At 40.0% G+C, this 26,174-nt stretch overlaps 3 protein-coding genes across 7 annotated transcripts; 1 reads left to right on the top strand and 2 right to left on the bottom strand.

Annotated features, from left to right (window-relative positions):
* The first annotated feature begins 3,697 nt into the window (after positions 1-3,697).
* On the top strand, positions 3,698-14,826 carry LOC101159402 (C-1-tetrahydrofolate synthase, cytoplasmic). Of its 3 annotated transcripts, none has more exons than XM_078942676.1 (13): positions 3,698-3,938; positions 4,718-4,801; positions 6,652-6,720; positions 6,790-6,874; positions 7,543-7,602; positions 10,848-10,901; positions 10,999-11,135; positions 11,283-11,383; positions 12,004-12,140; positions 12,233-12,344; positions 12,428-12,555; positions 12,890-12,960; positions 13,140-14,826. In XM_078942676.1, exons 1-12 carry the CDS (start codon positions 3,931-3,933, stop codon positions 12,941-12,943), a joined length of 1,029 nt encoding a protein of 342 aa, XP_078798802.1. In that variant the 5' UTR covers positions 3,698-3,930; the 3' UTR covers positions 12,944-12,960; positions 13,140-14,826. The 3 variants fall into 3 exon arrangements, with proteins under 3 accessions (XP_078798802.1, XP_078798803.1, XP_011490026.1); XM_078942677.1 differs by having other exon boundaries at positions 3,765-3,938; positions 6,618-6,720; XM_011491724.4 differs by having other exon boundaries at positions 3,830-3,938; positions 4,654-4,801; positions 6,618-6,720.
* Positions 14,827-15,594: 768 nt separating this feature from the next.
* On the bottom strand, positions 15,595-19,967 carry LOC110017755 (uncharacterized). Of its 2 annotated transcripts, none has more exons than XM_020714794.3 (3): positions 19,704-19,967; positions 19,485-19,607; positions 15,595-18,936 (listed from the first exon to the last, which is right to left on the bottom strand). In XM_020714794.3, exon 3 carries the CDS (start codon positions 18,843-18,845, stop codon positions 17,760-17,762), a length of 1,086 nt encoding a protein of 361 aa, XP_020570453.1. In that variant the 5' UTR covers positions 18,846-18,936; positions 19,485-19,607; positions 19,704-19,967; the 3' UTR covers positions 15,595-17,759. The 2 variants fall into 2 exon arrangements, with proteins under 2 accessions (XP_020570453.1, XP_020570452.1); XM_020714793.3 differs by having other exon boundaries at positions 19,485-19,629; positions 19,704-19,822.
* Positions 19,968-21,064: 1,097 nt separating this feature from the next.
* zbtb25 (zinc finger and BTB domain containing 25) lies at positions 21,065-25,126 on the bottom strand. Of its 2 annotated transcripts, none has more exons than XM_020714792.3 (3): positions 24,987-25,126; positions 24,137-24,316; positions 21,065-23,733 (listed from the first exon to the last, which is right to left on the bottom strand). In XM_020714792.3, exons 2-3 carry the CDS (start codon positions 24,307-24,309, stop codon positions 22,581-22,583), a joined length of 1,326 nt encoding a protein of 441 aa, XP_020570451.1. In that variant the 5' UTR covers positions 24,310-24,316; positions 24,987-25,126; the 3' UTR covers positions 21,065-22,580. The 2 variants fall into 2 exon arrangements, with proteins under 2 accessions (XP_020570451.1, XP_004083848.1); XM_004083800.5 differs by lacking the exon at positions 24,987-25,126 and adding an exon at positions 24,631-24,956.
* Between the last annotated feature and the right edge of the window lie 1,048 nt (positions 25,127-26,174).

Below are 26,174 nucleotides of genomic sequence, written 5' to 3'. Positions count from 1 at the left end.
TTTAACCAGTGAGAATCCTTTGTCACATCTCCACAATACACCATTGTTCCTGACCTGAAGTGCAGCAGTATCAGTCAGAGCAGCAGCTTGTCTATTCAACTGGGTTGCCATGACTTGGCAGCGCTGGCACAATCTCTTCAGCTTTTCCTCATCGTCCTCCGTCTTCCCGTAGCTGCTGAGTTCACCGGCAGATAGCGAGCCTTCGGGATTTGGCCGGAGCTCCCAGGTCCTCCTCGCCTTCTGCTCCTCCTCCTCCTCTTCTGCAGAGCGAAGTCGCTTCCTGCAGCCAGTTGAGTCTAGAGGGAGACGAGTCGCCCCTTCCACCACCTGCAAACAGGGACAAGTTTGTAAATTCCCCCCAAAGTAGAATTTGCATCATACCTGCTTTTTTGTTTCATGTAGAGAAGGTATTCTGACCCCTGATTGAAATACACCCCAACCCTTGTTGTAAAATACAGCTTTTAGACTGTTGCATTTAAGAGATCCAGTCTGGAATCCAAACCCCCAAACAACCGACATCATAACCCAGTGAACTACGGACAACCCCACATTGTCTTTTTCTTATCTATTCTGCTAAAAAGGTAGAATGGTTTATTCTCATTGAAGTGTCAGTGATATACAAGAAGGTGACCTTTTGGATAAAAGGTCAGACGTAATATTTAAACATTCAGAAAAGCTGTTTATTCCTAAAAAAAAGTGTTTTCATACTGGAATATGTCATGGACACATTCCCTGTGCTGGACTGGGGACCAAACCAGGATGTACCCCTCTGGAGCTCAAAATCAGCTGGAGCCTGACAAGTCGGACCTTGTCTGATCTTGGAAGATGAGCAGGATGATGCCACATGAGCTTTTTGGGGGGTGGGCTGTTGTTTGGAGGCTGAGCTATCACCTCGTGGATCTATTTCAGGCTACCTTAGTCACATGTCACTCTCAGTGTTGGAATATGTATGTATGTGTCTCTTTTTTAGGGTTTAGGCAGTTTCTAAAAGTCAGACAACTGGCATGAATGAAAATGTAGTTTGTATCAGACAGCCTGTCAGTTGCTGAAATTGTTTGTTTGTTTTTCCCAGCAAACATATTCCTCTATAAGATCTCTCAGACAGATCTGCTACAGAGACAGAGGTCTACTCAGTTTTTACAGGCGCTTTCAAATGGGGGAAAGTCTATCGACGGATAAACTTTTTAGAGGATTTTGTGGAATGTGAATCTTATTTTCTATCCCAATAAAAAAAAAAAACATCAAGGCATTTAAAGGGTTATAACATATAGAGATGTTTCAAAATATGTAACTTTGAAACCTATTGTAACCTTTACTGATATAAACGTTGCTGCTCCCCATGAGACATGCACGAATACAAGCACAAAAGAATCACATAGATTTAGCCAAATTTATTACAAAATATACATGAATAATTGGGAAATAAAAGAAAAAAATATGTGCTAGAAGATGAGGAAGAGGGAGTTTGCTTCACAGATGAAGGAACTGATTTGAATGTTAAGGAAGGTGACAATTGATTAAAGTCGGCTTATTTCCATCTAAAGGAGGTTTTTTCGATAGAGGACACAACTGAGGTGAAGATAATAAAAAAGGATTTACTCACAGTGTACCTCCTGAAGTCAGGCCTCCGCTCCATATTCCACTGTGAGAACATTTTCGTTAATAAACTCCAGCCGGTCGAAAGCACCTAAAGGACCATGGAACTCTCTGACTCATCACTGGCAGGAACACAGCAGGAATGAAGGCAAACTGTCTGGGTTGAGGGAACAAGAGATTGCAGATGAAGAGTGAATTTTCCGACTGTAGGATCAGGCAAGTGAAGAGAACAGACCCACTGCTCTAGCACTGAGATACACACCACGACTGCTTGGACAGACACTGATTGAACAGGACTAATTAGTTGCTATTAGTGAGGTGGGTGAAGTTAGAGAAACACTGCCAAGACAATGGAACACTGAAGTGTACGAAGTACTTGAAGATATGCGAAGGAGCCGTTCTGAATTGTATTTTTTACATTTTTGATATTCCCGTGAACATGTGTGTACATTGCAAGTACACACAGTCACACACAAAATGTATTGTGTGAGTTACAAATCAAGAATTATACACACACAGATCCTGCAAGACTCCATAGCTCTGCTGGGGGAATCAATCCAACACACAATGTGTAAAGAATAATTTCCTCTGTTACGCCTCCTGGAGTAGTTACAAAGTCTGCTCAAACTGTATGTATAAGAACTGTTAGTGAAAATTAACAACCACACTCACTGGCCATATTATCAGGGACACTCGTCCAACTGATCATTAATGCTTAATTTCGAATCAGCCAATCACAATGCAGCAACTCAATGCATTTAGGCGTGTAGACCCGGTCAAGATGATCTAATGCAGTTATACCGAGCATCTGGACGGGGAGGAACGAGGATTGAAGGGACTTTGAACGTGGCATGGTTGTTGGTGCCAGACGGGCTGGTGTGAGCATTTTTTAGAAACTGCTGATCTACGGGGGTTTTCACCCACAACCATCTGTAGGGTTTACAGAGAATGGTCAGAAAAAGAGAAAATGTCCAATGAGCAGAAGTTCTCTTTACCATTAGTTAGTTAAGTATCTCACAAAAACAATCCTCTACATCTATCCGGACATGGGACCGGCACATGAAGACACTGGATTGTGCATTCATGATGTTCATTCATTGCATTGTTCTTTTTTTTTTGTCTAGTCTTGTTTTGTTTTCTTTTTGTGGTCCTTTGTCTTTAAAAAAAAAGCTTTTTTTCCTTTAATGTGGGGAAACTGGAGCACCCAGAAAAAACCCACAGGTGGCTCTTCAAGTCCTTTAGATAATGTGGGACGTGAAGAACCTTCTCACTACAGTAAAGAACCTCCTAAGTCTTCTAAAGCACTTTGGTTTTGTTTTCATTTCTGTTCTTTGAAAGGTCTGAGAGAACTCAATGTTGTCTTTTTAGCTGGCTGTTTTCTTTTTCAAGGTCTTGGGCTTGAAGAGTCAGTGCACAGTTTGCATCAAGATCTGAAATGGATAATTGGACAAAGCCATGGTGCTCTCTGCTGGTCCAAAGCAGAATTACAGCACTCTGTTTGAACTCTCAGCAGCTTCCTGGAGGAAGATCTTCTGTCACAACACGCGCTCTCACTGCACTGACACACATTAAGCTACACCAGTGCTTCTCAATTATTTTTTGCCAGGCCCCCCCTAGGAAAAAGAAAATGTTTCGGGGCGCACCCCACTATTTGAGAAGCACTGAGCTACACTCACATGGATCAAGAGGTTTCCTGTTCTATAAGCTTGAAGACAGATGAAAAGGCTTCTCATAAATAAGTGTTTCATAGCACTTTGGTTTTTCATGGTTGTTAAGTGATTAATGTCTTTCACTGTCTTTTGTGTCACTTGCATTCAAACCTTTTTGTGTGTAATTCTTTGATTACATATTCTTTAAACTGGGTTATAAACTAGCAGCAGTAAAACTAGAAGCAAAAACCCCACATTTCCCACAATGTGCGCTGTGTCCTCACCCCCCCCCCCCCTCCCCCAACTCAAAATAGAAAAAATTGCAGAAAGATAAAGTCAGCAATTCACAGACAAAACAACTTTTTCAGCAGGGCAGGATTCCTGCTCCTCCTCCCTTTCCTGTCCCCCTTGCAGCCTGAATTCTGATTGGCTAAGAGCAGAGGAGTCTTTCCTACTCCTGCAGTTGGACCATTGACCTCCCTTTGAGTATCAGGATGGATTTACGGGCTGGTTTGAATCAGTTTGAAGCAGGAATGTCTGGGAAAGGCACACACCGCCTCGATAAGCGTGGCACAACCTACTTTTGCACAATAATACGGAAGCTCATTTATGTCAAAATTACTCTTGGTGGGGATCTAGGGGTGAAGCTGCAAGAAAAACTTTTATTTAGAGGGTAGGATTCCTCATGCAGATGTGGGTAATGTGTTCTGGGCCTTTTTTTATTTTTATTTTTTTTACAATTTCTTTACTTTTTTTTACAACAAAAGAAAAAAAAAGACAATATCTCTTTCACCTTCAAACTTTTTCATTTTATGGCATGTTTTTCTTGTTTATTAATTCCTTTGCTCCTTTACAAATAACTTAGCTCTCTTGCTTTTTTAGATATTATTAATTTAGGATTGTGCTAATTTACGGTAACTTTCTTTTCTTAATCTCTTCAAAACTGTTGTTTAAATTGCACTTTTAGAAAAACAAAAGCTTTACCAGCTTTAGCATGTTTAGGCAGGTTTTTAGAAATGTAATTTCTGAACATAATATTGCACTCTTTAACAAACTTATGTCCTTTCTACTGTCAATAGCAATCTAATTAAAAAAAGGAAGACGGCTTTTGCTGAAATGCTTTTGTTTGTTCTTTTTAAATTCATCAATAATAGACCTTTATGGAAAAACGCAGCAACTCTGCTTTGAAATATTTTTTTACATTTTTTTTTTCTGCAAGCTAGTGGTGTAGTATAAATTAACGTTTTAGATCAACATGTTAAAAATAAAAACACAGGCAAAGCTGAATCTATTCAGACCCTAAATAAATATATTTGTGTTTACATTAGTTACATGTGTTTTCTGATTGTGCAATGAACCATAAAATGGAATTGAAGTCTGTAACTTTTGACCTTCCCTTATTGTTCAGATAACAAAGATCGAATTATTGAACAAAGTGGTACTGCAGTCTCGCTTTCCTTTTGTCACCGCAGAGCTTCCATACATAAACAGAAACCCTACAGTTCTGTCAGAGAAACATCTGGAGCAGTTGAATTGTGGGTCGTCTTGGCCATCAGGTAACCTGCTGCTTTTCTCTGTTTTTTAGCTTGTCCTCTTCTGTTTCTGCACGCAGAGAACTTAGCAAACATTCATTTCTCATTTGTTAACGTGGCAAAGCTGCAGCTGCAACATTGGAGCCAAAGCAGGAATTTCTTTGCTCTCATACTTTCCAGTTATGTAGGCGACGCGTTTATGGGGCAGCTTCACTCCTCTTCTGCCAACTCTGAAAGCAGTGAGTGAGGATATTTACAGGAAGTTTAGAGCGAAATAGCTTTGAGGTGGAGTTTAGGGACTCCTTCAAAGTGTGGGAATTTGTAGTATCCAGATATAGTTTTAAGTCACATATTCTTTAGTCCTGTTTGAGTCCTAAAAGACTCAAAAACAACATGTCTTCGCTCAGGTTTTTGATTTTTCTGTAGAAAGAGCTTAAAGTTTTCTGCAAAAGTTTATTTTATTTCTAGTTTTTACAAGTTAAATTTGTGCTTCAGATTCAAAAAACAAACAAACATTGAAAGTCTTTATTGCAATCTTATTGGATTGCCAGAAAAAAATTTATGTTTGAGTTTACCTTTGGACTAGGAAATATTTCTTTTCCTTTTTCATTCATTTTTTCCTGTTTTTTTTTGTATCTTTCCTTCTGTCCTTCTTTACCTGAATTTCGTTCTTATTTTCATTGTTTAATCACTTCCTTCCTTTCTTCCTGCCTTTCCACTTTTCCCTTTCCCTCTATCACTGCTCCCATTTTTTATTCTGTTCTTCCTTCTTTTATTCTTTCCATCTTACTTTCATTCTTCGTTCTTTCTCGACATTCCCTTCTGACTTTGCTTTGCTCCTTTCTATTTTCCTTCTCTCCCTCCAATCTTCAGTCCCCTCTCATCCTTTCTTTTTCATCCATCTGTCCTTGTTTCTCGTTTCTCCCACTTTCTTTACTAACTGTTCGTTATCCTTCTTTCCTTCCTTATTTTTGGCATTTCATTCTTGTAGTTCATTTTTTGGATATTATATGTTTTTCTTTCTTCCTAATCTTGCTGTTTTCTCTCTCTCCTTCCTGTCTAGCGATGCTATCTGTTCTCTTACTCCTTTTATCCTCCCTTCCCCATTGCCTTTTTTTATGTCCCACACACTTTTTCTCTATTTGTCACCTTTTTTTCTTCTCTCCTTTTTTAAAATCATTGTCCACCTTCTCTTGCTCATCTATTCATTCTTTGTCTTTTTCTAACTGTCCTTGGTCCTACATTTTATTTTTAGTCCCTTTCTTCCTCTTCACTCCTTCATTACTCCACGATTCTGAGGTTTCAAAATAATTTGGTTTTGTTAAACCAAATCTTTTATTTTTAAACAAAAAAATAAATAAAATTCGCTCCTGTTTTCCCCATATCTGCTCCTGCATGATTTTATAAAACTTTCCACCTGATTTTGTTTACGCTTTAGAAAGAAATCCCATTTTATTGATGTGAGCAAAGCAAATCAACCTTATCTTCACTGTCTGTGCGCTGATTTGAGACATTCAGAAAAACAGCCGTAATGTTTTTTGATCTGTTTCTTTGTTTCTGATCTGATTTAACAGGGATTTTCTTAACAATTCTTCAAATGCAATTGCTCTTAATTATAAAAAATGTGTACATTTTGGGTGAAAAAAAGATGTGTAAGCCTCGAAGACTCCACTGACTGAACTTACAGAAGTTTTTAATGGGAAAAATATATAAATTTAATGTATATTTATACTTTTTTTGTTATTAGTCAAAACAAATAAGCCATGATAGTTTGAGTGACTCATAACTGTTGGCTCACAGCTCCTCCACTGCAGGTTTAAGTCATTTTTCTCTCCATCAGTCATGTTGTTCTTGGCTGCTCGTACGCTCCACAGTGGGGTTTCCTGTTGCCAAGGTGGCAGGCGCTTCATAGCAACAGTCATCTCTGGCAACAAGACATCGAGGTGGGTGTTCATCCCAGTTTGTCCAAACTGGTCCTCCCTGAAGCTCTGACCATAGATCTGTGTTCACAGGTTGGTGAGGCAGAAACTGAAGAAGCAGGTGGAGAAGATGAAGAGTGAGTTCTCAGGGTTCAGACCCAGCCTGGTGGTTTTGCAGGTAATTCTGACTCACCGAGAAGGTTCAGGACTGAGCTTCAGGTTTCCAGTTTGACACTGATGGCTTTGGCTACACCTGCTGGTCAAACTAAACAACAGATGTTGGTGGTTTGCCAATTGTATTGGTCATTGGAAACACTGTCCTCCATTTTTTTTTATCCTACCTCACTCAAACACATGTGCCTTTAATGACTACTATTATCAGGCATCTGCAGAGCCCGATAAGAAGCTGCATCACAACTTGAAAAACACAAATCCCAGCGTTCCTCCTGGACCAGGATTGGGAAACTGGACTCATGAAACCAGGAAGTACAAGCTGAAGCCTAGAGGTCTCTCAGATGTGATAAAAGCTGTGCATGTTACCCTACTGGAATATGCTGGCTTGAGCCTGCTGTGTTTTACAGCAGCTTCCTTACACTCGTCAACGGCAAACAGTCAGTGCGCCAGACTCAGACTTGTCTGTCTTGAAAAACAGATCCTGCTCAGGTTCAGGGAACGGTCAGTCTGGTGTCACCAGTGCAGGCAGATTTGTATCTTTTACACAATAAGCTGTTTATCATTAACCTGCAGAAGCTACCAGACCTTGTTGCCATCAGGACCAGCAGGTGCAGCCTGACCCAACAAGCTCTAACGTATGTGCTGGAACTGATATGGGGCGGTATCTTTCAGGTGGGAGACCGAGACGATTCCAACCTGTACATTAGCACCAAACTGAAAGCTGCAGCTGAGGTGAGACACGCGCTTCATGCAGTATTAGAGTTAGGAAAAATGCACATGACAAGAGACAGCAAGAGGAAGTCTTTTAAAAATAAAAGCTTCTTCTTTAGCATGATCACAGTTGGAGTTGAAGTGAAACAGAAGCAATAACAGAGAATTGCTGATGGTTGAGGTTATAGTTAATTATCAATGCTGGAGATACAAAGGAATAATTAACAACTGTTGTCAATCAAATCAGTAGAAAGCATTCACATTTGGTAATATTATCATTATACTTATAACACATTTTCAAATTTTATACTTAGCAGTTTATTATTTTGATGCAGTATTCTAACATAATGCAATCAAGGTTTAACCCTTTCATGTCCCTAATTTGTAACCTACCTAATTTAGCATCACCAGGAAATATACATAATGAAATATTTTTTCAAAAAACTTGGAAACAAATTTAGGCATAAAGGGGTTACAGGGTCAGGGGTCAAACCTGTATGGCTGGAGTGCTCTGTAACCTGAACCCCACATTTTCTGCCCACTTTTAAACCATATGGAGCCCACTTGGGCTTGCTGGCTGGGAATTTATACTTATTTTGGATCAAAACCCAAATATACTGAAGTATATTTTGACTGAAGTATATTTGAGGTATACCAATAGAAATTACATTTTTGGCTTGCATTGTTTGAGTGGATGATCCTGTGTTGCACAGGGTGTCTTAATTTGAAAGGAACTCTAATGAACTCAAAAGTACACAAAAATATACTTAAAAGAAAAGTCCAATCTCTTTGTATTTAAATGTTTTTATTTTAAAACAATAACTTATTTATGGCTCTTTTATTGTGGAAGGTTCCATGTCCCAGAACACACAACGTGGATTTCCTTTGCTCTTGCAATTTTCAATTTGATTTGTAATCTATCAAAAGGTCAGAAAGAGTTCTGTGTCACCTACTGTAAGTTTGTAAAACTCCAATGAAAGTAAAATGTAGACCTATAATGACCAAACGAAGCAGAAGTTTCTTCACTGTGCCAACACTGGCATAACAGTGTTCGTTTATTAATTCAGACAGTTATTAATGCATGTATGGACAACTTAATGGTGAAAAGACAAGTATCAAAGTGGGAGGAGCCATTGCAGTCTGTGGAAAAATGAGAAGATGGAATTCAAAAAACACCAACCACACAACATCACACTGTTTTTTTCCAAAGCAGAACCAGCACTGTTGATTTTCTTTTGGGTAAATCTTTTGGTTGGCTCCAGCTGTACAGCCCAAAATTACGGTGGCCCAGAAGGGTCACAACACAACACATTAACTTAACACACAACACATTAACTTTACACACAACACATTAACTTAACACACAACACATTAACTTTACACACAACACATTAACTTAACACACAACACATTAACTCACAACACAACACAATAACTCACAACACAACACATTAACTCACAACACAACACAATAACTCACAACACAACACATTAACTCACAACACAACACATTAACTCACAACACAACACAATAACTCACAACACAACACATTAACTCACAACACAACACATTAACTCACAACACAACACAATAACTCACAACACAACACATTAACTCACAACACAACACAATAACTCACAACACAACACATTAACTCACAACACAACACAATAACTCAACACAAAACATTAACTCACAACACAACACAATAACTCACAACACAACACATTAACTTACCTCACAACACTTTAACTCACAACGGAAGTAAAGCAGCAATTGATGTGCTTTTATTCTGAAATGTCCACTGGGCTGAGCGGCTAACTACCTAACAGAAAGTAATGTCACAGTGAGCTGTGGAGGGAGCATGATTTTTCTACAAGAGAACCTAGCAGCAGTGTTGCCAGATTGGGCGGTTTTGGTTCTAAATTTGCGGGTAAAAATGGCTTTGGCCGGGTTTTCATAATTTGGGCGGTTTTAGGGTCGGTTCAGCGTTTTTGCCCCCCTCATGAATATATAATAGCAGACTACGTTAGGCCGTGTGGCTGTGAACTTCTATGTACTGAAGCTCAGTGAACGCACCAGGCAGAGACGCTTAACGGGCTCTGTCATCTAACCTGTTGTTGGGGGGGTGCAACGCTCCGCCTCTTAAAAATTGTGTTCTTTAAAGCCTGACACTGCGGCTGCGTGTGGGATGAGCCACCTGCTAAAGTTATGGTCTGATCGCTACATGGAGCAGTGTCTGTGTTTATCAATCCTTTTATTATTAGTCTGAACTATCTTTTATTTTGAAAAATCATCGGATCGGGTGCTAAATCAGTCCAGTAGGGGGGAAAACTCAACGAAAGCTGTGTATTCTTCTTTCTCCTGATCTAATAAAAGGAGGACAGTATTGAATATTTCTTCAGCGGACCGTCTTTCTTTCATTCATTGTGTGTGTGTGTGTGTGTGCGTGCGTGCGCGCGCGCGCGCCCGTGTGTGTGTGTGTTGGGGACCGCACGTGCATGTGTGAGGGGAGGGAGCGGAAGAAAGGAGAGGAGCGCGTGCAGCGACAGAGATGGGTGGGAGGGAGGAGTGTGCGTTCATATTGTGTGTGTTCAGAGGAAGCAGAATCGTAATAAAGAGAAAGTTTCTGCCAACACTGCTGCTAGCTTCTCTTGTAGCAATAACATGCTCCCTCCACAGCTCACTGTGACATTACCTTCTGTTAGGTAGTTAGCCGCTCAGCCCAGTGGACATTTCAGAATAAAAGCACTTCAATTGCTGCTTTACTTCCGTTGTGAGTTAAAGTGTTGTGAGGTAAGTTAATGTGTTGTGTTGTGACCCTTCTGGGCCATGAGTTAATGTGTTGTGTTGTGAGTTAATGTGTTGTGTTGTGAGTTATTGTGTTGTGTTGTGAGTTAATGTGTTGTGTTGTGAGTTAATGTGTTGTGTTGTGAGTTATTGTGTTGTGTTGTGAGTTAATGTGTTGTGTTGTGAGTTAATGTGTTGTGTGTTAAGTTAATGTGTTGTGTGTAAAGTTAATTTGTTGTGTGTAAAGTTAATGTGTTGTGTTGTGAGTTAATGTGTTGTGTTGTGAGTTAATGTGTTGTGTGTTAAGTTAATGTGTTGTGTGTAAAGTTAATGTTTTGTGTGTAAAGTTAATGTGTTGTGTGTAAAGTTAATGTGTTGTGTTGTGACCCTTCTGGGCCACCGTACAAAATATTAGTCAAGCAAGCAGTTTTCTTATAATCCCTCCCCAAGAATGAAAATGGACTCTTCTTTGCAGATTGGCATGGATGCCAAACATGTGCGGCTGCCAAAGACAGCAACACAGGAAGAGGTAGGATACCAACCATATTCTTTATCACCGGCCTACCATCACCCCTCTACGTCAGATCTGAAGCTCTGACCACTGCTGGTGTCCTGTTGCCCTGCAGGTCTTGCAAAGCATCATGTCCGTCAACGAGAACCCATCTGTCCACGGTCTGATTGTCCAGCTGCCTCTGGATTCTGTCAACCAGATTGACTCTGAGCTCATCACCAACGCCGTCTCTCCGGATAAGGACGTAGATGGGTCACTTTCTCTCTTATTTTTGTACTAATATTGCTAATTTTATGACCCATTGTTGGACTTTTGCTGATGCGTAGTTGAAAAACGTTTTTATGCCTAAAATATTTTCTATGTTTTTAAATCTCTGAATTTGTTTTTGTTCGTGTGTAGTTTGAGTTGCATAAATGCAGGAAAGTTATCCCGGGGAGATATGAAGGACTGTTTCATCCCCTGCACCCCAAATGGCTGCATGGAGCTCATCAGACAGACAGGTACAGCACTGCAAACGCCTCCACAAGCATTCACCTCTGAACACGGCTCACTTCTGTCTGTGGAACTGGACATGAACAAAAAGCAAAACATAAAAATAAAATGGTTCAAAGTTTGTGCTAAAATAATTAAGAATAGAGTAGCAGGAGGAGTCCAAACTGAAATTTTTAGAGAGCATTTGACTCCCAAGTCCCACTCAGAATAATCTTTTGATCTATTAAAAAAGTGTTACCGGTGGTTTTTAATTATGATGATGCTGTTTTTAGCCAAAATAAAAAAAACCTGAGTTGTTTTCTAGAACATAGTTTCTGCAGAGCGGCATTAGTTCATTAGAAATTGCCTCTGAGTTGTGGGCGGGACAGCTGGTGTGTGCTGAGAGTTCTCTGTTTACACCAGGTATCGCCAACCCTGTTCTTTGTAGGCTACGGCCCTGCTTGTTTTGCAGCTAACCCAGCAAATTTCTTATTAGCTGGAATGACTGAGCCCAGTTCCTGATTGAATGAACATACCTGATCCAGGTGACCAGTAATTACTGAAAGGATGCTGTCACATACCAATATTGGGGTTTTTATTCTCCAAATGTTTCAAAGCCGTCCCCAATGAACTTCCTGTTCCTCTGTAGGCGTGTCGGTGGCAGGCAAACATGCGGTTGTTATAGGCCGCAGCAAAATTGTTGGAGCTCCAATGCATGACCTGCTGCTGTGGAACCACGCTACTGTGACCACCTGTCACTCCAAGACGCCTGACCTACCGGAGCAGGTGACCACACTCTGCTGACAAGAGCATAGATCTGCAAAAAGCATCAAATTAGCATGGAATTCCTTTTACAGTGTAAAACTGTCATTTTTCAGGTAAGCCGGGCCGACATCCTGGTGGTGGGGGCGGGCAGAGCAGAGATGGTGAGAGGAGACTGGTTGAAGGAGGGGGCGGTGGTCATCGACTGTGGCATCAATCATGTCCCAGGTTCACCAGATCAACACGAGCATCAGTCAATCAGTTCTTTATGAGGGTTATCACATCTGCGTGACCCCTGACCTCTGACACAGACGAGACCAAAGCCAGCGGCAAGCGGGTGGTTGGAGATGTCCACTATGCTTCAGCCAATCAGAGAGCAGGATTTATTACACCGGTTCCAGGGGGGGTGGGGCCAATGACAGTGGCCATGCTGATGGAGGTTGATACACCTTTATGTTCAATTTTAGATTCAATTCAATTTATTTATGTTTTACTAATCAAAAATGTCACAATAATGTCATGCAGCTTCATCCTTGTGTTTCCAGTCATAAGCATGATTTTTTGTTGTTTTTATATTTAAATAAAATGAAAATTAAAAAATAATTCCAAAATGAATTTCCCTGGAAGCTTTAAACCAGTACAATGAACAGAGATGTCTTATGTACTCCAGGCGCTTTTTTTTTTGCAGACTCTGCTGCCCGGAAAGTTCCTAATCTATGTTGGCTGTTTGTCCCAAAATTCATCTGGTACTGAGTCGTGTTTGTGTGTTTTAGAACACGGTGCAGAGCGCTCAGCGTTTCCTCCTCAGAAAGCAGCTGTGCAGGTGAAACAAGAACTCTGGAAGGTAAAACTAGTAATAAAGGTCTTTATACACACATTACATAACTATAGTTTACTCACATTTAGTATCTTAGCAGTTTTAGATTGATATTGATGCCAAGATCAACACTCAAAAAGCTTCATCGTTTTTTCATCAAATCAATTTGTTTTATTTGTGTTTAACTTTGTGTTTTTTTCTTCCAGTTCTAGAAGTGAAGAAAAAAAAGCACCGATAAAGATATTTTCTACATATGAACCACTTACAAGTTTGTTCCCCACAAGAGTTTAAAAGGAATAAATGTGTTTTATTTTTCCTTCTACACTGAAGATCAGCATCAACTGTTAATAAAAAGGTAATCAGTGACAGTGATGCTGAATAAAACCAGAAAAAATGCAAATTTGTTGGGTTTTTTTAGGTATTTTAATGGCAGAAAACCAAACATTGATTCACATGTTTGTCAGTTTTTTTGAAAAGGTGAAAAAAGGTTTGTTTTGAATTTATCATTCAAAGCTAATAACAATAATGAATGTAGATGGGTGTGTAATTTGCTGGTTGTTTTAATGTGAAAGCGTTAAAGTTCCTTTAATAAGTGACCTTACTAATGTCTGAATGGAGGATTCTTACGGGTTTTTTTTTAATAACATCTGCTTTTTTAGTTTTATGTTCATTTTTTGACTGTAAAGAAAGATAAACAAAATGTTGTTTTTTTGCATATGTCAAGATAAAGAAAAATATTAAGTAACATAAACAAACTTCTGAAGAAATTATTAACGTATCTAAAACAAACAGTTGAAAAAATACAAAGAAATGATGTTAGAAATGACTGACAGCCGTGTTATTGGAGCTGCAGTCAGTCTGACTGATGATGAGTGGTGGTCAAGATGAAGGCAGCTCGCCAGTCTGCTGATGAAGCCTGAAATCCTTTAGGCATTTCTTTGTGTGGTTAATTTCAATTTCAACCTTCAGGCAAAGTCTTCTGATGTTAGATCCATAAACATTATTCTGGCAGAAAGCTGCATTTTGGAAATTTCACGCATTTTTGTAACTGTAGTTAACATTTCATCTTAAAACAAAGTAAGATATGCCTCCAATGTTTTACGACAATGAAGATCAAATTTCATTTAAATAATACTCTATATTTTAATATCAGACAAAAGGAAAAACAGATGATGTGACCATCAATTACTAAGTAATAAATTAAAGAAAGAACAAAGTATAAGGCACGATTAAATTTGCTCATAGACCAAACAGAATTTTATTTCAAAAATATTTATTAAGCAACATGTTGTTTTAAAATGCTGAAATCATTAAAAAACAAATTCATCATATAACATTTTTTACAATCCAATTCAGTCAAGATTAGTTCAGTAAAACTAAATTATTGTAAGTCAACCAACAAATACGAGAAATGGTTTTTGGTGTAGTTACTCAACTGAGAACTCACTTTCTTTAATTAGTTATATTAATCAATAATTTTTGATAAGAACATTTTTTTGAATAAAGCAAATAAAAAGAAAAAAATGATTTTTCAATATTAATAAAGGTTTGCAGGTTTACAATCAGTATCAGTTTTGTGAAAGTGGGAATTGGTGCTTTTATTGTTTTCTGAGGTTGTGTTGCTTTTTTCTTTTAATCTTCTACTTTTTCGGTTAAGTGTTAGTTGCAATTATTCAGCTATTTCTGTTTGTGTTGATTGCCTCTCAGTTTTTTAAACATCATGTGTTATCACTCTTCTTGTTTTTCTTTGTTTATCATATCAAACCATTTTTCCCCCTGTATGATGATGTCATTGTCAACCAAGTTCAGCACCTGAAAATTGATATTTATGATCATGTAAATTATTTTTAAATAATTTTTTCAATAAAAATAAAATATTAATTTCCATACTAATCTTTTTTTCCCTTCATTTATATGATTCATACTTTCTGAACTATTTCAGAAAGGTTTGTTTTGTTTTAAATCAAATGAAGGACGTGCAATGAGCATAACCCTTGTGCTATCTTAGATGACCCCACCCTTACATTGACGTGTTCTCCCTACCATGACAAAGGTGGATAAAGGTGGAAATATTTCATGTAATCCATGGAAACCAGTGAGGTTCACAATTCATTGAAGAAAAATGGTTCAGAGCACTGTCTAGTGGGTCTAGATGACCCAATTCCCAATGTTAAAGTGCCTAAGATAGCACAAGGGTTAAAAAAATCCATTGTGGGTCCTGAGGCAAGACCTATCTGCTGCCTATCTGCGTCTCCCTGTACCTAAAACAATACAGGTTGTCAGGAAGGCCATCCGGCATAAAGAAATTCTGCCAAACCACATGTGCAAACCAGTCAGAGCTGGTTTGCTGTGGTGATCCCTGATTGGATAAGCTGAAAGACGAACAACAAAACGGACAAATAAAACCCATGTTATTATTAAAAAAGGCGGTTCATGCAATGTACTCAGGATTGATTAGAAAAAGAAAAATTAAAAACACCCGATTTGTATAATAAAATAGTAATGTTCATAAAAAAATTCAGGGCTAGAAATGCTCTTTTTAGAATACCGTAAATGTCTTTAATATTGGGCTTTCAACCACTGGTGTAACTGTGGACTGGGTTTGCATTTGCAAAACAGGGTTTTATTTTTTAAGGAGAGATGTCGACATGCCTTCACATAATTTATATAATATCTTTATTGACAGCCACGGATAAAAAAATGGGACAAACTGACAAGTTACCCGTTGTATTCTGTTGTACGTACAATAAAGTTTGTACACAGACTCAGTTACCTAGTGTTCAAAACAGGAACGGTTTGCTCACAAGCTGTAAAAATACACACACTCAACAACATTGTCCAATTTTCTGTCATTTGAGCACTTGTTGAAACAATAAAATAAAATAGTATAATAAAAAAGGGAAGAAGAACAGGAAGCTGGTTTCCAAAGGAAGGAGATAATTTTGAGAAACACACAACTTCCTCCTCTAACGAGATCTAGACAGATAACCACAATCATCACTTCAAGCTAAATCTCAAGTCCACCCCCTAGCCGTCCTCCTGCACTTGTCCCTATACTTAGGCTGAAACATGAAAGGCTAGTTGGTAGAGAAATTAGTAAATCAACCAGGGTGTGCAGTTACCTGTGCTCCATTTTTACTGATAAAACACAGGATTAAATGTTTTCACAAAAAAGAATTCAAAAGTACAGAAGAGCTTGCAGATGTTAATTTAAAAGAAAGATGTAAGAAAACCCATGCAGAGAAATAGAAAGGTTCTGTTGGCCAGTGTTACAAAGTGTTCTATAGATCAAAGGAACATGTGTAACAGCACAAAGAATGCAATTATAGATCATTAATGTTCCAAGTAAGAAAATCAGAAAAAAGGTATTTTACACATTGGTTTGTCCCGACCTTCACATGCAGTCATTTGTAAAGGCTGTGTAGCATCCCTGCTTCATACAGATCAAATGTGGGACACTCTTACATGTTAACATTCAAAAAAGAGGTAGAGAATAGGGTTAAACCATTCACTGTATATGGGAAGTGGATCGAGTGAGTGTGACATCACATTTTAAAAATGGCTTACTTCTGACTCCAACCAAATTAGGTCAATTCAGTCAGTTGTTTTTTGGCGACAGGGATGTTAACGTGTTTGGAACCAGAAATCATCAGTAAGCAGTTATTGGTCCAAGTTGGTCTAAGTCAGAAATTCTATGGCAGTCACTCTCACCAACCAGGAGTGAGCTTGTTGGAAATCCACACCCCTGCCACTTAGAAGTGGGCTACAAGAGATCTGTCATTCAAAAGTTTTGACCTTTGGACATGGGGGCGAGCAGGGACCACATACTTTTATTGAGGCATCTGATTGCCAATTAATAAACTGCCAGTTTATTAATTGAATAACTTGTGATAACAAAGAAATATCATGAAAGAAGGTAACAAACCAATAATTGTTGTTCTGAAAGATATATCAACCGAGTAACAGCTGTTTATTTCAACTAGAAGTCTATGGGATTTTGGTTTCTTGGAGCCAGCAGGTACTTCCTGTCTGGAACGCCAGGGGGGAGGGGTCACTCAATCCAGTTCTCACATAAAGTCAATGGTTCCAACTTAAATGTAAAGTTCTATTGATGTGACTCTTGGAGGTACACTGTTGCTACCATCATAATTCATCAAAATATTTACAGTAGAGTCTTTGAAATAAAAGGTAGTTTTCAATGATAGAGATTTTGTGATTTAATGTTTATTTTACAGATGAATATTTACTAATTCGTTTAGTATACTTGGGAAAGCTAGCATATTTTGATGTAACGGTGTCAAGCAGTTTAATCCTTTAACACTGGAGATGTCGCCAACAACACCTAAATAAAACAGTCTCCTTGCCTTATCGTGACTCTTCAACCGTTTGCGCGGTCAACGTGAATCAGCTGATTCTGACAGGGAGTGCAGCGCCTTTTCATATTTGTGCTTTTCCCCGATGTGTTACACATTACTAACGTAAAGTGTTGTGTAACGGCACAAAGCTGCTTTTCTCTGCTTCATAATTCACTGGAATCATGTTAATTGCATAAACGGTCAAAGAATTATGGTAGTCAAAAAATGTCAACACTGGAACTGAAGCTGGGGTGTTAAAAGAGTTAACCAGTTTTAGAACCATTTCTGTTTTTCCATCTTTTGTTCTTCTTTTTTTGGAGGCATGAACTTCAAACATTCTCTTTTATAGACCTATTTTAAAACAATTAAAGAAAATCAACTTTATTGACTCTCTGGACCTTCTGACTTGATCCTGAACTTCTATTCCAGAGGGTCCTTGGTATTATCAGACCAGGAAACATTACCTTCCTCTCAGTTGATGCAGCCCAATTGCTGCTCTTTGGTTAGTTGATCCATGGCAGCAGTCATTGCGGTCTGGACCAGCGAGCATGCCGTGTGATGGAGCTGCCGCTCACTGGGGTTGAAGCCCGGCAAATGGAGAACATGAGTGCTGTAAGGGCCGCTTGCCCAACACTCCTCCTCTTCTTCATCCTGTTGGACTGGTGGACAGAGCTCAATCCGAATTGAGGGTCCGTTGATGGAAGACTGAAGGGACAAGGAGTTGCCTTGATTGATCTTTTGCTGAGAGGATTGCTGATCGCCAAAGTCTACCATGACTTTGACAGAATCACAAAGGTCTACTTCTGGTGACTCAACCTGGACTGAAACACGGTTGTTGGTGAGGTTCTCAACTTCTGGGAGACCCGTTTGGAATGTCCTACTTGTCTCATCTTCAAAGCTCTTTGGTGAGACTGGTGCTGCTTGCAGTTCAATGGATTCATCTGCTTGAACATCAAAACCAACTGGATCCTCCTCCACCCTTTTGTTCTCTGCATTTTCCTGTGTGATGGAACGTGTCTTTTTTTTAATCACAAAGAACCTACTCAGTTTTCCTGGGAGGTTTTGTAAAGCTTCGCTGCCCTTCCTGTCTCCAGCCCGTTTAGCAGATCGGCAAGAGATGTTTGAGGTCAAGAACCTGCTGAACTTTGTCCTCACGTTAAACTTCTTATTGACTTTGAAAACCACACGATGGTCTCCTTCCACCTCAATGAGTGAAGCTGTTTTTAGCTCCTCTTGTGGCTTCTTTAAACTACCCTGGTCCCTTCGCATGCAAACTACCACCGAGGAAAATCGATGACACCACCGATGCCTCATCCGGCTCTTGGTGCTGTCATCCTCACCGGGATCTTCACGTTGCCCCCTACTGGTTGGCTCCAACTGTCCAGCAACAGATAAAGCGGTTATGGAGGTTTCATCTCTGTTGTCCAGTTTCTCTTGTTTTACGTCCTCGTCTTCGTTCCTCCTGCTCCTCCCCTGAAACAGCCTTAGCAGACCGGTTGCCCCCTTCTTTACAACTGTCTCGCTTGGCTGAATGTCATCTTTGTCTTCCTTTGCCATTCTTCTAGAAGTACTAAAAGGGTTTTGTTTCTTGCTACAGGTGTTTTGGCTATCGTGTAATGCCTTCTCTGCAGACGAACCACCCGAGAACCTGCAGACACCCAAACAAACCATGGATATTCATGAGAATGGAGGAAATAAAATGCTAGGAGCAAGACATTTGCATCTGTGCAACTTCAGGACCTGATGTCATTCAACCTCTTAGATTTTTAGGTGATCAATAATTAAAATAAAAGTAACTGGAAAGTTGAGGTAAATAAATGATCCAGGGGCGTTTCGTGCAGCATCGAAAGATGAAATGACGTCAAACCATAGGAACATCAAGTCCCTGAATATCCCGACCTGATTAGTTATCCATACCAGGGTTTCTAACAGACAGAGAAGAGTAATTAAAAAAAGCCTCTCAGACCGACTTGCTTCTCTATTAATATCATGGTGATGACAGTCGCTCTAACAGATGGAGGCATTAATTATGGCCTCTTCTTCACAAGCTGTCTATAAATAGAGGGAAAGTCAAGGTGGTGAAAGCTCTCATGAAGTTCACAGTTCATCTCCAGCTTCCTTCAGCATCATCACTGCTTAATCAATGTATGGAACTAAAAAACATTGACCTGTCAGAGGATCGTCCAGCTCACTCACCTGCATTTAACCCGGCTGGTTCAAATGAGACGTCAGCAGATCGCCACGGAGGGAGAGCTGATCAGAGCCTTCCAATGACATCTGATCAGATGTCGCCAAAGTTTACGGTGAGCCTCTTCTGGGCTGATTCGGATGGAATCAAAGGCTGTGATGTCATCAAACGCGCACAATTAAGGCATCAACAAGTGAAAGATCAAAGTGGAGGGATAGCCGGCTCACCTGGCTCCATCCGGCTGAAGCGATCGGTTTCTGCGACGCTTGCCACCAAGCTCGCCCCTGCTCTGCTGCTGCACAGCACCAGTTTCCATGGCAACTGCTCTGATTGGCCTTTTGTTTCACATAAATTGTTTCTCCAGTGAGATGGTGGGGGGGGGGGGTGAAGTTTCCCCCAAGGGGTAGGTAAGATTTCATTTCCTCTGATGGGCCCCTGTCAGAATTTATTGCCATATTATCCGCGAGACTCACAAGCGTCCACAAGTGTGTGACGTGCGACACGTCACCCTCGCTGGAGATCATCTCAGAGGGAGAACACACACACAAAAACACACACAAAAACACACACAAAAACAGAGTGTTCTAATTGGAACACTAGATCAAAAGTCCAAAATAATTACAAGTACACCTAAATCAAATCACAATTGAATAATAAAACAACCAGAGAAAAAACAAGTAGTTAATGGAGAAACAGGAACATGACAGAAACACATCACAAGAACTAAGATCAAATTTAACAAAAAATCCTGACAAAAAAGGCAAGAAAAGCATCTGTTAGTGTGCTTCCTGGTGTTCTAGGTTGGTCGAACAAATCACTGTAAAACCGAAATGTTATATGACAAGAACAAGTCAAAGGTAGTTCAAGGTTTTAACATTTCTTTGACTGATTTCTCTTTAATGATTTTTATATCTCCCCATAATTTCTTATTCAATGATGAATTTTGGGGGGAAAAACAAACAACAAAAACAAATAAATGAATAAAAAACTTTACTGCAATCAAAACTAATATTTGTATAAGTGTAAGTGTCCACCTTTACATTTTATGAATAACTTTTCTAAGGTGATGTTATTTATCAAAAAAGATGCATTATCTAAATGTAAAAAAAAATTAACTTTGAAAATGTTGCTTCAGCAAAACTAGTTTAGTTCATTAATGTTAAAAAATAAGACTTTAATTCATAGAATTTGACAGATGTTTTAATGTTTACATAAAACCAACAAGTCAGTTTAAAGATGATTAGAAACAAAAACTCAGGTAGACATTTTAGGATTTGGGTAAATAATCCAGCTTTCTTTTAATTATGTTTTATTTGGACTGAATCAGATTTAAATTATCATAAATATTAAAAATGTATTAGATTACAACAAATTAGATTAACTTAATGAGACATCGGTTTTGAACTGGCACTATGAATATCCATTTGAAAATCCTCTCTGCTTTATAATGTATAATTAAACTATATCTACATTTTTGTCTGTCTGTAGCCATGGAGAGGAACAGATTATGGGGACTGTAGTTTATGATGGAGTTTAATATGGGATTTGAAAGGAGTTTGTTGCGATGTGCTTAAAGAGCAGTCATAGGTCTGGTGGAAAAAGACATTTATTTACAAAAAGTGAAACTTCCATCAACAATAAACAACTATATACAAAAAAATCTTTTTTTTTTACAGCAAAAACACAGACGATCAAAACATTCACTCGCTCAGCGATCAGTAATCGATGGACCTTCAGCTGGAAATCCTCTCAGTAAATGCTGATCATGTGTTTCCAGGAATTTGACATTTGTTGGTATAAAGTACACTTTTTCCGTTGATAAGTCAATCATTTCACCCTCCTCAGACTAATGCGGGATGACAAGTCATCAAACTAAAAATAAAAACAAATAAATAAATAAATACTTAAGAGAAAAAGAATTTCACAAAAATATTATGGTAAAAATATAACATATTTCTCCAGTAATGTAAACATTTCTCATATAGCAAATTTGAAAGCTTCCCGAGATATGAAAGAAAAAAAAAAGAGGAAGAAAGAGAGGAGTAAACGAAGACAGGATATGAAAAATATGTGAGAAAATATGGACTACAAACTCAAAAACAACAGAACGAAAAAAGGAAAATTGGAATTAAAACAAAATAACAGGAAATGAGAAAGACTGAGAACAAATAAAGGAAAATACACAGAAATAAAACGACTAAAGAGGAACAAAATAGTCACAGTAAACTTCTCTGTTTCTCTAAAAAAAAAACTCTTATTTTGAAAGGACATCACACATGTTTACTTATTCCTTTTTTTACTCAACCGTGTATGTAAAGCTAACAGAGAAAACGATGAATGAGCCATGAAAAGAGCGGTTCATCTTCTTTTTGAGGTGAGGAACTTTCCTTCATCTGTTCCTGCCTCCATCAGGAAACACTGTTTGACATTTTCTGCTCAGTCTTATCTCCCTTAATCCCAACGAAAACACGTCATTTCTCACTTTGATCTGTTAAAAAAAAGCTTTGTCTTTTATTCGCCTTTTGAGTTCTCTTGCTTAAAAAAAGTTGGTCGTATAGAGACAAAAAAAAATAATTCTAAAATGTGTTTTTTTTCAGGTCGGTGCTTGAAGCTCATGATGGGCGAGGATGATTCTGTAAATCTGAAATGAAGCAGAAAGCCGACATTTGTCGATTTTTGTCTCAGTTTAAACTGCATCTGAAAGGAATTGCTGGCAGACAGAGCTGCGGATTGTCAAGAAGCTCTAAAGGAGAACGACTGTCAGACGCAACGCCAAGGCACTACTGCGTCTGACGGCACCGAAGTCCAACGGCTCGCCTTTGTCCTCCACATAACCACTAGTGCGGAATCACAACGTGTGTGCCACTTCCTGTTCCCACACGTTAATGAAAACCAAAGAATCAGAGAGTCTGATGGTGTTTTCCCATTTAAGATTGATGGTCCAGAAGCGCAAAACACGACCTAGACCCACTCCGCCAATCCTCGAGGCTCTTCAGAGTCCAACCAACACCATGACCACATGATTGACTCACATCACACACCTGCACAGGTACAGAGCCATTAGAAAACAAACATCCAAACAGTCTTGTCACCGTTGGGCGCCATCACTCAACAGGAACGCCATCCACGCTCTCCTGGGAGACCTCCGAGTCCAGTGAGTAGCAGGAGCTGCCGTTGTCCTGAGCATCCCTGTTGGCGTCCTCAGAGAGTGCCGAGGCTCCCCCCGCGTCTGTCCCACCCTCACAGAAGTGGGTGGAGCTCTGGAACAGCTGGCTGCAGAGGCGGCCGTAGCGGTGGTAACGTCCGGGCTTGCCGGTGTGGGTGTACATGTGCTCCTGCAGCTGGCTCTTGTGGGTGAAGCGCAAGCTGCAGACGGCGCAGGCAATCTTCCGTTTACGTGAGTGCAGAGTGGTGGGGGCGGGGCTGTTACTACCTCCTCCCCCCCGGCTCCTTCTCAACTCCGCTGCCAGTTGGTTGGCGAGTGCCTGGCTTTGCCTGAGCGCCTCCTCCAGACACCCTGCATCCAGCTGCTCCTGGGCCCCAGGAGGACCTTCCTCCACACCAGCGTCCAGCTCTCCACCCTGTGAAAGCCCCTCTATTAGACGGGCGGGGTTGAGGGCATGGCTAAACAGATGCTCCTGCAGGCCTTCTGGGGATGAACAGCGCTCCCCACATCGAGGACATAGCAAGACGAGTGCGTGCTCTTTGGGTTCAGCGAGGGGCCCCTGGCTTGGACTACACCCTTGACCCGGAGAACCCACAACAGTACCTTCTCTTCCCTCGCCGTCTTCCTCCTCCACACATTCCTGCTTGATGCGAGCCGAGATGTCCGAGTCGTCTCCAGAAGCCACGGAGCAGATGTTCCGCAGCGCCTGCGGGTCAGAATGAACCCCTTCCAGTCCAACGGCGAGCGACAGCTGCGAATGGGACCTTACCCCACGGTCCATGGAACTTCCATCCTCAGGGGTGCCGCGGGACACCGTCGTTGCCTTGGGAACTCCTGGCACCCCCTTGTTGGCTAGCTGGGAGGATATCTGGATGCCGTACAGATTTGACATGCGGACTGCATCTGCAGCAGCATCTGCGGTGGCCTCACCGGGTTTCCGGCACAGCTGGTAGGCGTGGAGGAACTTGATGCCCTCTTGGAGCCGGCTCTGGTCTACAGGCTGTTTGGGACACATGCCTGTGTACATGATGTGTAGGAGATAGCTGAAAACGTCCGGCTGGATGTCGGTGGGTTGAATCTTTATGCACTCACTGAGGACAAAAAACGAACATCCGGTGTTGGAGATCAAAAAGAACCAATGACAGCATATATCAATGAACACATGTGGTCACATGACTTCCGTTGGCTCCCTGCCTGTCCAGTGTGAACATCATGAGCTAAATGCACATTTTAAATCCGGGTTTGGCAGATTCTTGAACACGCGTCACAAGCCCGGTGTGTGCGTAGCTTCAAATAGGATGTTTATGGGCATCTAAAACTAAAATTGAGCCCCCATCTCATCATATTCTGCAAAAATGCAAAAATGTATCATCGACCAATTCCAAAACAAATATGGTTACAGTCCTGCTATTAAAATCAAGGACCATGTCCCTGTAACTTAGGTGTCTTTTACCAAATTAGTTTTAACTATTGAGAAAATGGAAATGTTCTCACCTGGACTGATGGATGAAGATCATTTTGAAGTAGTTGGAAAAGGCGGCCAGCACAGCTCGATGAGCTTTGAAGTAGACGTTTCCGATGGCAACGGTACAGTCACAAAGAAAGCCAAACTCTCTTTGCACGTTGAGCTGCTGCAGCAGGAAGAGGCTGTGAGACGACACCTCCATGACCCGTCTGAAACACAAACATACACCAACCCTGCTCAGTCCTGGAACCATCCGGCCAAACCTGGAACGGCAATTCTGCAGATCGTTGTTCTGGTTATGCTGCCACATGAAAGTCTAAATATTTCAGTTCCATGGCACTTTGTTTTTGAAAATAAAAAGCCCAAATTGCCTGGAGTGTCTGTGATGAGATGCTCAAGCTCCACCTGTACACCTGGCAACTGTCTGTCTCTAGGATGCTTGCACCCTCTGACATCACAGAATACATTTCAGGTCTTCCACCTCAGGCCTGAACTCAGGTGTGAAAAACAGAACTCTGAATACCTTTTAGAATGTGACCTCTGATCATACTGAAGGTCAGAAGGAAGAGGAGGAGGGGAGGAGACAATCAGGAGGAGGGCGTTTTACCCATGAACCTGGACCGCTGTGCCCCCCCGCAACATTTCTGCACGAGCACGCTGCCTCGAGCCCGACAGACTGCAGATTCCTCCATCCAGCCATTCATCCATCCTTTCATCCATCCATCCATCCTTCGTCACTCTCATCCACATGCATATAAACACTCACGCCCTCATCCCTTTCGCGTCCGCACACTCGCGCTCGTGAGCGCATTCGCGTTTGCAAACACGCCCTCTGTCCGTGCGGATCGTGCACGCGCGCCGTTAATCATCCCCTCTTACCTCGGAAACGAGCAGATTGTCTTCGGGAGCCGATTTGTCGATGCAGACACGGTCTCGCCGAGAGCCGCTTCCACCTATCGCGAGAGAATGGGTCAAAGGGCCAGATCACGTGATCTCGCGGTAAAAGATTAAATTCCAAATAATATTTTTTTTTAAAGTGTCATATGAAGACATAGAAAATCTATAAAAAAAAACTATGCATAAACAAAGGAATTATATAATCAGTGCATACAACCTCGATGACTTAGAGGAAAGTACACGTTTTAAATTAGACTCGTTTTCAATGCCAAAACATTGAAACAAAACATCTTTAAAGCAAATTCAGAAATGTATCTTTGCTTGCAGAGAAAAAATGCAAAGCTTTCAATAAGCTGCAAAGAAATTTTTTTTTGTTAATATCAAAAGGCAAATTTTTGTTTTCCCCACCGTTTTTGTTCTGAAAGTATTTATGCATTAATTTGTCTATTTTTGTGTGTGTCTCAACGTCTATAGATCAGAGTAACCTTCTCGCCTTTTCAGAGCAACAACTCTTTCCACCCTATCGATTTAACCTAACAAATGCTACAAAAAATCATTATTAATACATAAAATACTGTACTTTATTGGTATGAGCAGAAGCGCCTGTATTTTACGCATTCTAACTTGACTTTCAAATTGCTAAATTTGAAAATACACAGACAAACAAACATTTAATAAATGAATAAAGCAAGTTCTAAAATTATTGTTATTAGTATGTAATTCGGTTTTTTTGAACTCTTCTGCAAAAAATTAAAAATAAAATAAATAAATAATAAGCAGAGTGAGACGTCTTGTCACTTAATTAAACATTTAAGACGCAACTCTGTTTCAGTTTTTGAAAAACAAACAGAGTGAGTGCTCTTCATTGTTTATTGTAAAATGGGTGTATCCGGTTAGCCCGATTTAACCTCGCATCAAGCTAGACAGAAAACAGCATGTGTCGCTTCCGGAAGACTGTTTACAAAATAAAATACAATCTAGCTTATAAATATCCAGAGGAAATGACAGGACAAATTCCTGAGATGATACATACCATTAATACAATTAAACAAACAATTATTGTTTTTTTTTTAAAAAATCAAACATTTTATGAGAGCTGTTAAAGTTTTATTCTAACTCTGGAATAGTTTTGATGTAATAGAAGACTGCAGAAAAATAAAGTGCATATTG

The sequence above is a fragment of the Oryzias latipes genome, chromosome 24 (assembly GCF_053564925.1).
Source record: "Oryzias latipes strain Hd-rR chromosome 24, Olatipes_Hd-rR_3.1".
Taxonomy (NCBI): Eukaryota; Metazoa; Chordata; class Actinopteri; order Beloniformes; family Adrianichthyidae; genus Oryzias; species Oryzias latipes.
Note: the sequence above shows the minus strand (reverse complement) of the source record. Positions and strands in the feature narration are given on the sequence as shown.

Bases quoted from the DNA above. Each gene is read 5' to 3' on its own strand.
- LOC101159402 (XM_078942676.1), top strand. The intron at 11,384-12,003 runs GTACAGCACTGC...GTTCCTCTGTAG, and splicing joins GGAGCTCATCAGACAGACAG to GCGTGTCGGTGGCAGGCAAA. The intron at 12,141-12,232 runs GTGACCACACTC...GTCATTTTTCAG, and splicing joins CGCCTGACCTACCGGAGCAG to GTAAGCCGGGCCGACATCCT.
- LOC110017755 (XM_020714794.3), bottom strand. From the start codon at position 18,845: ATGGCAAAGGAAGACAAAGATGACATTCAGCCAAGCGAGACAGTTGTA.
- zbtb25 (XM_020714792.3), bottom strand. From the start codon at position 24,309: ATGGAGGTGTCGTCTCACAGCCTCTTCCTGCTGCAGCAGCTCAACGTG. The intron at 23,734-24,136 runs GTGAGAACATTT...TTTTGTCCTCAG, and splicing joins ATCTTCATCCATCAGTCCAG to TGAGTGCATAAAGATTCAAC.